The sequence below is a fragment of the Orycteropus afer genome, unplaced genomic scaffold (assembly GCF_000298275.1).
Source record: "Orycteropus afer afer isolate SDZICR_OR568_19922 unplaced genomic scaffold, OryAfe1.0 scaffold00160, whole genome shotgun sequence".
NCBI classification, from domain to species: domain Eukaryota; kingdom Metazoa; phylum Chordata; class Mammalia; order Tubulidentata; family Orycteropodidae; genus Orycteropus; species Orycteropus afer.
In genome coordinates, this window is record NW_006921747.1 from 966,511 (window position 1) to 980,211 (window position 13,701).

General features: G+C 40.8%; 1 protein-coding gene across 1 annotated transcript in view; it reads left to right on the forward strand.

The window, feature by feature from the left end:
• The first annotated feature begins 338 nt into the window (after nucleotides 1–338).
• Nucleotides 339–13,701, forward strand: part of LOC103201699 (T-cell immunoglobulin and mucin domain-containing protein 4-like) — a 118,113-nt gene continuing 104,750 nt past the window's right edge. Inside the window, exons 1-3 of the mRNA XM_007946435.1 lie at nucleotides 339–396; nucleotides 5,436–5,777; nucleotides 10,819–11,124. Of these exons, the coding sequence (XP_007944626.1) occupies nucleotides 339–396; nucleotides 5,436–5,777; nucleotides 10,819–11,124 (706 nt within the window). The remainder of the gene's footprint in view (nucleotides 397–5,435; nucleotides 5,778–10,818; nucleotides 11,125–13,701) is intronic.

Genomic DNA, 13,701 nt, shown 5'->3' on the forward strand with positions numbered 1-13,701 from the left:
ATACATGTATACACACGTGGATGCTCATGCACACATAGACAACCCCCCTCTGTGCATAACTAGAGATGTATATGTTTACACGCATTATCACACCACACATTCACACACACACACACACACACTCACATATACACACACACAACTGGCCAAGAGAAAAGTGCTCAGCACATTTTATTTTACATCCCAAAATGAGAGAGGCAATTCAGGAGGGAGGAAATGGAAGATTATGAGGCAAAAGAGAAATGAAACTAAAAGGTCCTGCCCTGTCAGCATTAACAGGGTATAAGAAATGAATTTTGGACAGACAGATAGACTCCTGGGGCCTGTCAACAGTCATCATGTCCAAAGGGCCTTTCATTCTCTGGCTGGTGATTGAGTTTGGGCGACTTTATCTGAGTAAGTGTCCTGGAGCTTTCCATGTAGGTGTCTCAGAGATCTTGTCCTCCTGTATGACAGATTTCCATGCATTGAGATTGGGGTTCAGTAAAGCAAAAGCCCACTCCATGCCTACATCTCTGTTTCTTTGCTCTTTCTCATTTCCCATCATTATACTTCTCTAGTTTCCTTCTTTTAAGGATCTCTCCCCTGGCTTTTTTTTTTTTTTAAAGTAATATTTTATTCAGTTTTACGGAAAGTTTACACAGCAGTTAGATTTGCATTTGACAATTTCTAACAAATTGTTCAGTGACATTACTTTCACTTATCACAATATGTCAACATTGTTTTTAATTGTGTTCTGTTTGTTCCCTTTCCAGTACTCTACTTTCCCTGTCCCCTTATCGCCTCATCTTTGCATTTGAGTAATTGCTGATCTTTTGGTGTCATACAGATTTTTTTTTTTTTTTTTTTGTAGGCACCTATCTTATAGGTAATGGCTTTATTTTGTGTGCCACTCCGTTTTCCCTGCCCTACACAAGGCTTATCAAGGGACTGGTTTTAGGATGAGGATAATTTGTGCTCATATCAAAAGTGGCAATTTAAGAAGAGATATAAAAATAAAGGGTAAAATAAAATGAGGGAAAGAAAATTCCTCTTCAGTTAGAGTCAGGGGAATTTGTTGTAAAAGTTGCCACTATTAAAATTTTACTGTTCTTGTTTTAAAGAGATTTTGTTGTTTGCTGTTCTGTTCTGTTCTGTCAGGGATATAGCTTCAAGGTGAGATTTCTTTTCTGTACTTTGTTCCCAGGTTTTGGGTGATTCACAGGTATACCTTTGTTTTGCCCACTTAGGGTCCTTGGCAACCATTGAGTAGGAGGACAGTGCTATAAACTGATTTGCGGCTGTATCTTGGTCACTAACCATTGACATTAGGAATGTGTTTAAATTGTCTTTTGTTTGGTTCTGCTGGAAATTGTGATGTGATCCATTTTACAACCTAGGACTAGACAATATCTAATGTCCCTTGTACTTTTAAAAGTACAAATGTCCTATAAGGGAAAACATTGACGATCCAGTAAAATAAAATGTAACATACTTCTTTCCCTTCCAACTCTGTCATGATGTTCTTGTGGCTTTCTTTCCCAACATTAGGTATCCTCAGGTCTCCTCTTAAGTCAGGCTTTTCCTGAGCACCCCACAGCTGGCAGCCTGGTCTCAGAGCTCCTGAATCACCGGGAGTTCCCCCTTCAGACAACTTGTCACCCTGTGGTCATTGCTTACATAACTGCCCATCTCGCCAAGTATCTGTAGGCTCCTGGAGGCCAGATGTGGTTTGTATTCCAACATCTACTTCATGCTTAGCACACAGTATGCCATTGTTGACTGAATGAAAGCCATCCCTGTCTCTTTCATTTTGGTTTGGCATCATTTTTTTTTGAGGGGGTGTGCAAGAAAACTGCAGTTTGGTTTTGGTTCTTTGTCACTGTTTTTCTTTTTTTTTTTTTTCTTTCTCATCTTTATCTTGTTCTAGGGAAATGATGTGAAGAGTTTTGTTATGCTGAAAGTTGCCAGGAAGTGTCAGCTAAATGAGTGGGCTTTTCCTACTTGCCTGAAGGAAGCAGCAACATCTGGCCAACTATTTTAATTAATTAATTATTTGTGTGTGTGTGTGTGTGTGTGTGCTTTCCCTGAAACCATCAATTTAGAAGTTAGTGACTGCTCAGAATAATTGAGAATCTTAGCTGGAAAGGTTCCTCTGAGATGCCTAATCAAACTCTTCCGTTTTAGATGGTGAATCTGAGATCAGATTGGGAAGGGCCTTTTTTAAGGTCACTAGCTGGAGAACGAACCTCCCTGAAAGCAGAACCTATGTTTTACCCATCACCTAGGGGAATTCTCCAAAAGGGGAACTAATTTGTGACCACCCTTCCTTTATTCCAGGATACTTTTGCAACTGGAAGGAAAAGTTTCTTGTGTTATTCCTAAACTCTGAAGTGCCTGGTTTCTTATACTAATACTTGATTTACTGTATGCAGCATTTGCTACGTTATCTTATGTAAACCTTATAGCTACTTCTGAAGCAAGTGTTATCCCCTTTGCCTTACGATGACAAAGAAGTCAAGATTCTCATGGCTTTCGTCAAGAACACAAAAGCAGTAAATGGTAGAATGACGTTTACAATATTAGCTTAATGAAATTTTTATCCTACAGCAAGCCGCCTGCTTCCTTTTTTGTAAAATTACTTTTTAATCACATGAGTAATACAGATACTCTCTTTGTGAAGAAATAAAAATGCTATAAAGTGAATATTCCTTTCGACTACTGCCCCACTCCCAGTCCCATTTCTGTGATCACAGAAGTAACTGACATATGAGTTGGGCATATATCCCACTTGAGGTTTCTCTATGCATCTACTTTCATACATCTGTGACCACAAAATGCTATTTAATTTTTGTATTTGACAAAAATGGTTTAATATTTATATGTTGTTTTGAAACTTATCCTTTTTGTACATTAACGACTTGGTGGTTTTTATATGAATTCACGAATCTCTGTCTAATTTTATTCATTATCCTCACAGAATTCCAAGGAATGAGTATAGCATAGTTTAGCCTACCCAAGTTTAGCCTACCCAAGGATGCATATGCATTGTTCCATTCACATATCAGAGTTCGTGGATAACACAAATGGCTAATGTGCTCTCTGGGAGCTCTGGTAGTGTAGTGCCTAAGGCATTTGACAGCTAACCAGAAGGCCAACAGTTCAAACCCACCAGCCACTCCTCAGAAGGAAGATTGGGCAATCTACTTCCATAGTGATACCACTTTGGAAACCCAAGGAAGGGTCACTATGAGTCAGATCTGACTTGTGGCAGTGAGTTTTTTGTGAATGTGCTCTTTGCTAAACAAAAGTTTGGATGTTTGAGTTTACCCAGAGGTGCCTTGGAAGAAGGGCCTGGTCATCTAATTCTAAAAAGTCAGCCATTGAAAACCCTATGGAACGCAGTTCTATTCTGAAATACATGGGGTTGCAATGAGTCCACATTGGCTCAACGGCAACTGGGGAAAATAATTCACATATATATGAGGATTGCCATATACATTGGCAAATATGTCTCCTTATGCACATGTGTTTTTCTAGGAGACATACATGTTGGCTGATAATAGAAAACTGCACAATTGCTATTCAGATTCACAACCCTATTTTACTCCTGTTGACCCTTATAGTCTAAGCCATTTCCTAGATCCTTTTCAGCAGTGCCTGAGAGTCCTTGTTTACTCATATTCTACCCAACACTTGATATTATCTGACTTCTCAATTTTTCCAGTGTGATGAGTCTAATTTAACAGCTGCTCACGTTTCCCCATAGAGGAATTGCTTGCTATTGCCTTTGGCAAGTTTTTCTATTGGGTCTTTTCTTACTGAATAGTAGGATGTTTCCCTTTGTGCTACAAATACAGGAGAAATTATTGAGAAATTCAAATTTTTGAATTTCCAGTGGAAATAATTCTAGCACATTTTAAATGAATTTACTACTAATTATTAGTAGGAATAAGATCACATTTTAGAAGTTAGTAGTTTGGATGTGTGTTTGTGTGTGTGTGTGTGTGTGTGTGTTATATTGCTAAGCCAGCTGAGGTTGATGCCAATGAATTTGTTTCTTTCTCTTTCTGGTTTTATGGCAGGCAAAATGGATGTACCACAGTATTTATGAAGAGGCTGGGTTCAGGGAGGGTTGCAGGCTGCTCTGAATTTGGAATGCTCTTTCATTACAAGAGACAACAGTGAAAAGCACATCATCCCATCTGCTCTATGGGCGAGTCTTAGGCTTCCATGCTTACCTTCTTCTGGAGAACGATATCTGGGTGTTCTTGACAACTGGGTCAGGGAGGAATAGGACATTGCTACCCATGTCTTATACAACTTAGCCACTGACTCAGTGAAGTTAGGAACTGGAGAGTCCCACAGGAGGGTACTTTGGAGGATTTTATGGGCAGAGACCCAGATATCCAAGGGGGAGCAGGAAGTGATCCTGATGATCTGTTTGCCTCTTACTTCAGTAGCATTTTGTTTTGCTTTAGAAAAAACTCTGATGCTCAGGTAAACCAGTGGGCTTAACATTCACAGCAGTGGAAATATTCACAGATTGTTAGAGATGTAATTTACGTTAGACACACTTATGTAGTGATTCTCAAACACTAAATGAGTGGTCAATTACATCAGGATGACCTGAAAAACCTGCTTAATTTACAGGTCCAGGGGGTTAAACCTCAGAAATTCTGACTCAGACTTGGACAGTAGAATACATAATTTTAACAACCTGGCCATTCCCATTTTGGGAATGATGAAATGTTCCATCCACATAGCAAATATGTTAAGCCCAAGACTCCAGCCTTTTGGTATGTCACAGCTGCCATTTTGGAAAATTCATTTGGTCCTTCCTTACTCTAACATTTAAAAAAAAAAAATCCACAAACATTGCCTAACTTTGTATTATGGTCCAAAGCAATTAATTTTTACTGCCAGTTCTGAAAGGAGAGAAAGGCAATGACATAAAGTTTAACAGTTTATCTATTGTCCTGTGATACCACTTTCTGGATTGAAAGAGAGAGAGAGAGACATTGGAAGACATTTGAGACAATTGATTCAGTTGTACATGATCACTGCTCACTGAGATACACTGGGTAGAATGCTGCTTTTGGTCCTGATGTTTATACGAGTTAGTGGAACTGAGTTACAGGGTCAGGTTTGTTCACTGGAGAGACTTTTAAAAATAATTTATTGAATGATACTCAAGATCAGCGTGTTAAAATCAGCAATAAGGTCTTACTGTGGAGACTGAGGCTGAGACAGTTCAACTGACTCAAATTAGGGGATGAAAGTAAATGAGATTAAGAGCTCAGCAGCATTAAAGGGCACAGCAGAATTTGTGCTAAAGAAACGTACACACTAAGGACTCAGTTCATCTTCCTGGAAGAACCTATTTGCACATTCACTGTATGGCATATAGAAGATTTTAGTACTGCTCAACCTGGATTTCTCATCTTTTCTCACAGCAGCAGCCACATCAGAAATTGTTGTGACAGCATTTTTGGGTCAGTCAGTAACATTGCCCTGTTTCTACTCATCCTGGTCTACAAGCCGGAACAGCATGTGCTGGGGCAAAGGCCGGTGCCCCAAGTCCAAGTGCACTGATGAGCTTCTGCACACTGATGGAATGACAGTACTTTCAAGAAAGTCAACAAAGTATGGACTTCAAGGGAATATTCAGAGCGGTGATGTTTCTTTGACCATCTTAAACACCAATGAAGGTGATAGCAATGTGTACTGCTGCCGCATAGAGGTACCTGGCTGGTTCAATGACGTGAAGAAGAACATTCACCTGCAGCTGAGTAGAGGTAAGTGCATGAAGGCACACATATCTGTGGACAGATAGATTCAGGACTTCATGGAACCTGTAGCAGTAAAAGGGCTGTGGTCGCCGATGCGATGAGAGGGAAGAAGTTTCTATCTGAAATGTGTGGCCATGACATGAAGCTGATGGGAAAACTAAAATGCCCATGGGGGCTGAGAAGTTCCCAGGTATGAGAGAGTTGGGGGGAGAGGGTGGGGAAGCAGACCAGTCAATTGAAGCATTTATCTGAATAGGAAGCTACTACTTATTATAGATTATTGCACAGCACAAATTTGGCCCCAGTGTTTTCATATTTTCCAATTCTTGTATGAACTGCACTGATTTTTGCATGTTGGCAAAAATGTCAAAATAAAAAGAAGCATGTGAACTAAATAATATGTGTCTATAGGTCACTTACAGCCCATAACCAAATGAACAGTTTGTGGCCTCTGGAAGAGGGACATGGGTATGAGGTCTGGAGACAGTCATAGCCATTTTTAGGTGTTCTTTCCTTCTGTTATTATCAGTTGCTTTTGTTGATATCTGGAATATGGCTGGAACTTCTAATTATTTAAACTGCATGGAACGCAACCTATGGTTGAATTATGCTAACAGTTGTTCTTAGCTGCCATTGAGTGGGTCTCCAATTCATGGTGATCCCATGCACAATGGAATAAAATACTGCCCAGTTCTGCACCATCCCCATGATCAGTTGCAGACCTGACCATTGTGATCCATAGGATTTTCATTGGTTCTTTTAGGGAAGTAGATAGCCAGGATTTTCTTCCTAGTCTATCTTAGTCTGGAAGCTCTGCTGAAACCCATTCAGTGTCATAGCAACCTGCAAGCCTCCACTGACAGATGGGAAGTGACTGTATATAATGTACATTTGCTTGACACTGAATTCAAGTTTCCTGCATGGAAGTTAAGAATTCTATCACTGAACCACCAGTGGTAACAGCAACAATAATCACCTTTAATGCTTATTTGGAACAGAGCTTCTCAAAGTGAGATTTTTGTACCACCTGTATCATTATCACCTGGAGGATCATCGGGCTCTTCTCCTAATGGACATGAATCCCTGGAGGTTGGGTATCTGTATACCTGACAAGGTTCTCAGGAAACTCTAATGTGCCCTGAAATTTTAGAACCAATGATGTAAATGCTTCTAATTAAAGAGCTTTCACATACATTAACATATTTTTCTCTCAAAGCAACTTTGTGTGATAGGAGGTACTATTTCTATTTTGCAGTAGAGGAAAATGACATTTATTGAAGTTAAATGACTCTAATTCTGGTCTTCCTTTTTCATGTCTAGTAGAATCAGCTGTTATTTTATAAAATGCTTGTTGACCTTAATATCTATGGGGTCATTTTTAAGTTCACTTGAAATAAATGGTGTTTTTCTGGTCCATTAGAATTAGTGGAAATTTGGTATAAATAAGAGAAGATAAGATCTGTGGAATAAACTGTGGCTAATGAACCCAAAGTCAAATGTTTAAAGGGTGAAGGGTATTGGCATGAACCCATCATTAGCATCTGAAAGAGATCATATACTCATCCTACTGCATTCTCATGCTATGGTGCATATTTTGAGCTCACGTTTGATGCATGCATTCATTCATTTACTCACTCATGCAATATTTTTGGAGCCACTACTACATTCCAGCTACCACCATCTGTTAGTTTGTTGTACTGTCATGGCTTACCTGTTGCTATGATTCTGGAAGTGATGCCACCAGTGTTTCACATATGAGCAGGGTCACCCACAATGGCCATGCTTCAGCGGAGCTTCCAGACTAAAATGGACTAGAACGAAGAGACTAGCAATAAACTTCCAAAAATTAGCCAGTGAAAACTCTATGGATCAGAACAGAACATTGTCCAATTACCAACGATCATGAAGATGGAGCAGGATCAGGCAACATTTTATCCTTTCATGAGGTAAAACCTGAGAAAGCAGGAAACTGTGTAAGGCAGAAACCTGTCAGAGAAGGAAAATAGAAATATTTTCCACTACAAGAGTGATAGAAAAGTGGTAATATTTCAGTTTTTCAAAGGTAAAAAGTGTGAGACCAAGAAAAATTAGGCAGTCCAGTTGAGTTCCTGCTGTCACAGGTTTCACTGTGCATAGTTTTATCATGAGTCAGAGCTGACTTGATGGCAACTAATAACAAAAACTATAGGCAGTCGCTGTGATAGGTACTGGGTTGTAGCAGAGAACAAAATAAATCCCCAAATCAAACCCACTTCTATAGAGTTGATTCCAATTCATACTGACCCTATAGGATAGAGTAGAACTGCTCCATATGGTTTCGAAGGCTGAAATCTCTATGGAAGTAGACTACTATATCTTTTCTCCCACACAGTTGCTGTTGTGTTCAGACTGCCAACTTTTCAGTTAGAAGCTGAGCATTTAATCACTGAGTCACCAGGGCTAGAGAACGAAATAGATGCCACATTTTCCCTCTTAGAACTCAGAGTCTAGTGGGAAAATAAGATATTAACAATAATAGTGCAAACAAATATATAGTTAATAAAATGTAGTAAGTGATGTGAAGGTAAAATATGAGCATGCATAACCAGGAAGGCTAATTGTACAGCCTCTCTGCAGAATAATTGATCTTTATCTGAGACAGGAGGAGTTTAAGTACAAGTCAGCCTAGTGAAGAGTAAGAATATGAAGCAGCAGGAATCAATTTCCTTTGGCTGGAAATTCACTTATATGTTCAAAGGACTGAACACCAGTGGGAAGGGAAGAGTGGGAAGAAGAGGGTGGACACATGAGATTGGAATGAAAGACAGATCCAGATCTGGTGGAACCTTGATGGCCAATGTCAAGTATTGGGTTCTTTATTTTAAAGGCAGGGAGAACTGGTAAAACATTTTAAGCAGGGGATTGACATAATTAGATTTGTAATTTTATAAGATTACAGTACCTAAATGTGTGAAGACAAAATTGGAAGGGAAAAGAATGATGGCAGTTGTAATATGTCATCTGTGGTAGTTAAGGTTGTGTGTCAGCTTGGTTGGGCCTGGTTGAGTGGCTGGGCAGCTGGTGGTAGTTATTTCCCATGATGAGACTGGCAATCAGCTTCATGGTGGGATTTACCACAAGCAGCTGAGTAGCTGCTTTAGGGATATGGTCTGCTTCCCATATATAAGAAACAGCTTTGGGAATGGTCTCTAGCTTATGGCATGCTTGAACCCTGCCTGTAGCCGAGTAGTTGTTCAGCAGCCTGCCATGCTCTGCCAATCTTGGGACTTTCATTGGACTTGAATTAGTGGCCTGCGATGTAGTTTGGTAACATTGGGACTGTGCCTTTTTATTTGTTGACCTTTGGTTTGTCAGCTTCAGCAACCAGAAGCTGTCTGAGTGAAGAAAAGCCTCCAGCTTCAGTGGGCCAGGAGCAGGAGGTAGAGCTGAAGCCCAAGGTTGAGGGGCTTTTACCCAGCCCCTAAATCCTGGCACTTTGAACTCGGACTTAAAGCCTCCAACTATAAGAGAATAAACTCCAGTATGTTAAAGCCATCTCATTTATGGTATGTTCTTGTCAGAGCAGCACCAACCGGAACAGAATATGGTACCAGGAGTGGGTGCTGCTCTGACAAAAACCTAAACTGTGGAAACAGGAGTGGAGTGTGTCCTTGAGCCAAGACCCTGGCAGAGATACCCTGGCATGTGGCATGAGACACAGCAGGAACAGAGCCAAGAGACTTACATCAGAGACTGCAGCAGCAGGAGAACCAAGAGACTGGCATGAGAATGTCAGTAGCAGAGCTGAGAGACCCACCATGAGAAAGCGACAGCCTTACCAGCCCATGGAGGAGAAATCTGGATGCCATTGGCAAGGCTGTTTCCTGACAGAGTGGGTTGCCTTCAGGGGTTAATTGGTGGAAGTGACTGGAATGAAATGGAGTAGCAGATTGGCTAGTCCACAGAGCAAGAAAGCTGAGTGCTTTTTGGGCAGGGAGATTTCCGGCAGAGTGAGTTGCCTTTGTCATTAATCGGCAGAAGCAGAGAGACCAAAGAAGTGGGAAGCAGAGCTGCCTCAGCCTCAAGGGTAGAACCATGGCCTTTGGGGGTGGAACCAGCACAGCCTCCTAGGTTTCAAAGATTCAGACCTTTACCAATTTGGTTCTGGAGTGTGGCGCTGCTTGTTCATGTGGGCCAGTGAGATAGAGTTATAACCACTGCCCAAGAGGTAGAGGAATGAGACCTGGCAGTCCAAGGGGGTGAGGTTGCCACTCAGTGGAGCTAGGGTACTGGAGCCACCCAGTGAAGGAGATCTGTATAGATGCCACCCAATGAATATCTGACAGGTGCCAAGTTGACAAGGCGTTGAATTGTGGTAGTTAAGGTTGTGTGTCAACTTGGCTGGGCCTGCCTGGCTCAGTGGCTAAGCAGCTGGTGGTAGTTATTTCCCATGAAGAGACTGGCAAACAATTCCATGGTGGGATCTACTACAAACAGCTGAGTAGCTGTCTTAGGGATGTGGTCTTCTTTCCAAATATAAGAAGCAACTTTGGGAATGGTCTCTAGCTTATGGCACACTTGAACCCTGCATGAAGCCAAGTCGTTGTTCAGCAGCCTGCCATGCTCTGTGGATCCTGGGACTTTCAATGGACTTGAATCAATGGCATGCCTTTTTGTTTGGTAATATTGAGACTGTGCCTTTTTATTTGTTGACCTTGTGTTTGTCAACCTCAGCAGCCTGCAGCTGTCTGAGTGAAGAAAGGCCTCCTGCCAGGAGCAGGAGGCAGAGCTGAAGCCCAAGGCTGAGGGGCTTTCACCTAGCTTCTAGAGACTGACACTTTGAACTCAGACTTAAAGCCTCCAACTGTAAGAGAATAAACTCCAGTGTGTTAAAGCCATCCCATTTGTGGTATATTCTTGTCAGAGCGGGACTAGGTAACCTGAATATCATCTAAGCCAATGAACCAGAGGAGGGCATCAGAAATGTACGGATCCCAGATGTATTTGTGTCTATTTCCCTTTTCCTCCATCTCCACTTGGTACTAATCTTATATTCCATTTGTGACAGCCCCACCAACCACACGTACAACAACAACCACACGTACAACAACCACCACACGTACAACAAGTCTTCGCCCAACAACAATCCCTCACCTAACTACCACCACTGAGATGACAACAACTACAGCTGCATTTCCAACAGTCGTAACTACAGCTGACCTCACAACCGGAACTCCACTTCAGACAAGGATCACTGCTATTCTCACAACAACCACAACCACCTGCTCTCAGACAACACCAAGCTCCCTTCCAGAGGCAGTCACAGATCTCCTGACCACTAAGCCTGCCACAGAAGTTTCCATCCTCACTGCAGGTACACTGTACAATGGCCTTTTTGCCTCTTCTGCTTTTCAGATTTACCCTGGGTCCCTGAGAGCACAGTTCTCCCACTGAATGGGGCAGCCCAGCAACTTCCTCTTGGGTCCTTGTGTGTGTGTCAATGAAGAGAGAGTTTCACTAAAGTTTTCCTTTCCTTTTTTTTTCCCCCTAAGTTTTATTATATTTGGAAGGAAGATGGGGCAATCTACTTCCGTAGTGATACTGCCTCGGAAACCCAAGAAGGGGTTGCTATGAGTCGGGTCCAACTTGACGGCACATAACAACAACAACAACAAATTTTATTTATATTGTTGTTGAGAATATACATAGCAAAAAATATACCAATTCAACAATTTCTACATGTCCAATTTAGTGACACTGATTACATTCTTTGAGTTGTATAACCATTCACATCCTCTTTTCTGAGTTGTTCCTCCCTCATTAACATAAACTCACTGTCCTCTGAGGTTGCTATCTAGTCTTTAGAGTTCACGTTGTCAAGTTGATCCCTTATAGATAGTTCTGAAAAGAGCATAATGCTCAGGGCAGATCTTTTTTATTAGTTCAGCTAAACTATTTTTCAGCTATAAGTTGACTTCAGGTGATATTTTGGGTTTAAGGTTTACAGATTAGCCCAGGGCAATAGTTCCAGGGATTCATCCACCCTGCATCGTTTCAGAAAGTCTAGAATCCATGAGACTTCAGAATTTTATTATGTATTTTCCCCCTTTTTATCAGAAATCTTCTATGGAATCTTTGATCAAAATGTTCATTAATAATAGCTAGGCAACATATGGTTCTTCTGGTGTCGTGGCAAAGGAGGCAGTTATTCATGCACTCTCCTTCTACCTCTGTTTTCCCAGTGAATAGAGAGCAACTGGGGTGCATTAGATAGCCACTTGCAAGCTTTTTAAGGCCCCAGACATTATGTAATGAAATAAGAAGTGGAACAGAGCACTAAACATGCTATTAGGTCAATTAAGTGGGATGTCCCATGAAACCATGACTCTACACCTCCAAACCAGGGAACCAAATCCCATGAGGTGTTTGGTTGTGCATAAGCAGCCTCAGCAGGTACTCTTTTTGTTTTTTCGGTCATGTTATAAATATATTTATCACACAACTTTTGCCAATTCAATTTTTAAAGATGCACAACTTATTGGTAGCAATTACAATAATGAGCTGTGCAACCCTACCCTTAAGCAATGAGATTTTTCCGTCACTCTTAAACTGCCCCACCCCCCTGGTAACCACCTATACATTTTGATCTGTATGCATTTGCCTTTTCTTGTCTTTTTATGTGAGTGAAGTCATACGATATTTGTCCTATTGTGATTGACTTATTTCACTCAGCATTATGTCTTCAAGTTCCATCCATACAGCAGCATGTATCAAGACTTCATTTCTTCAACTGGCTGAGCAGTGTTCCATTGTGTGTATGTACCACATGTTGTGTATTCATTCATCTGTTGATGGGCATTTAAGTTGTTTCCACCTTTTGGCTATTGTGAATAGTGCTACAATGAATATTGGTGTCCAAGTCTCTTTTTGAGTCTCTGCTTTCAAATCTTTTGGATTTATATCTAGGAGTGATATGGTAGCTCTACTTTCAGGTTTTTTTGGGGAACTATTACACTGTTTTTCACAATAGCTGTATCATTTTTCATTCCCGCCAGCAATGGATAAGTGTTCCAATTTCTCCACATCCTCACCATCATGTGTTATTTTCTGTTTATTTTTTTCTTTAACCTTACACATGCTAAACACCCACCCCTTCAAAAAACAAAAAAACACCACCACCGAGTCAGTTTCTACTCATAGCAACCTGCATTGGGTTTCCAAGGCAGTTAATCTTCACAGAAGTAGATTGTCTTGTCTTCCTTCCACAGAGTGGCTGGTGAGTTTGAACCACCAACCCTCTGGTTAGCGGGCAAATGCATAAGCCACTGTGCCACCAGAGCTCCTTTTTAGCCATGCTAACCAAACCAAACCAAATTCACTGCCATAAAGTTAGATCTGACTCATAGTGACCTCTCCTTGGGTTTCCAAGGCAGTATCACTACAGAAGTAGATTGCCCAATGTCTATGTACTATGCCACCAGAGTTCCTTTAGCCATGCTAGTGCGAGTGGAAAGGTATTTCATTGTGGTTTTGATTTGCATTTCTATGGTGGCTAATGAGGCTGAGTATCTTTTCATGTGTTTGGTGGCCATTTCAATGCCCTCTTCAGTGATTGTCTATTGAATCCTTTGCTCATTTCCTAATTTACAGTATATTGGGCTATTTGATTTTTTGTTGCCAAGTTGACAAACCTTTAGATATACTTTGCTTATTAGATTCTTGTCGAAAATCTTCTCCCAGTCAGTTGTTAGTCTTTTCACTTTTTCTGAGAAGTCTTTTGATGAATAAAATGTTTAATTTTTATGATGTTCCATTTATTTATTTTGTCTTATGCTGTTTGTGCTTTTGTTATTATATTAGATAATTCGTTGTTGAAAGCTAGGTCTGACAGCATTAGCAGGAGCAATTCTCTTCTGAGAATTTTATGGTTTTAGTTTGCATATTTAAGTCC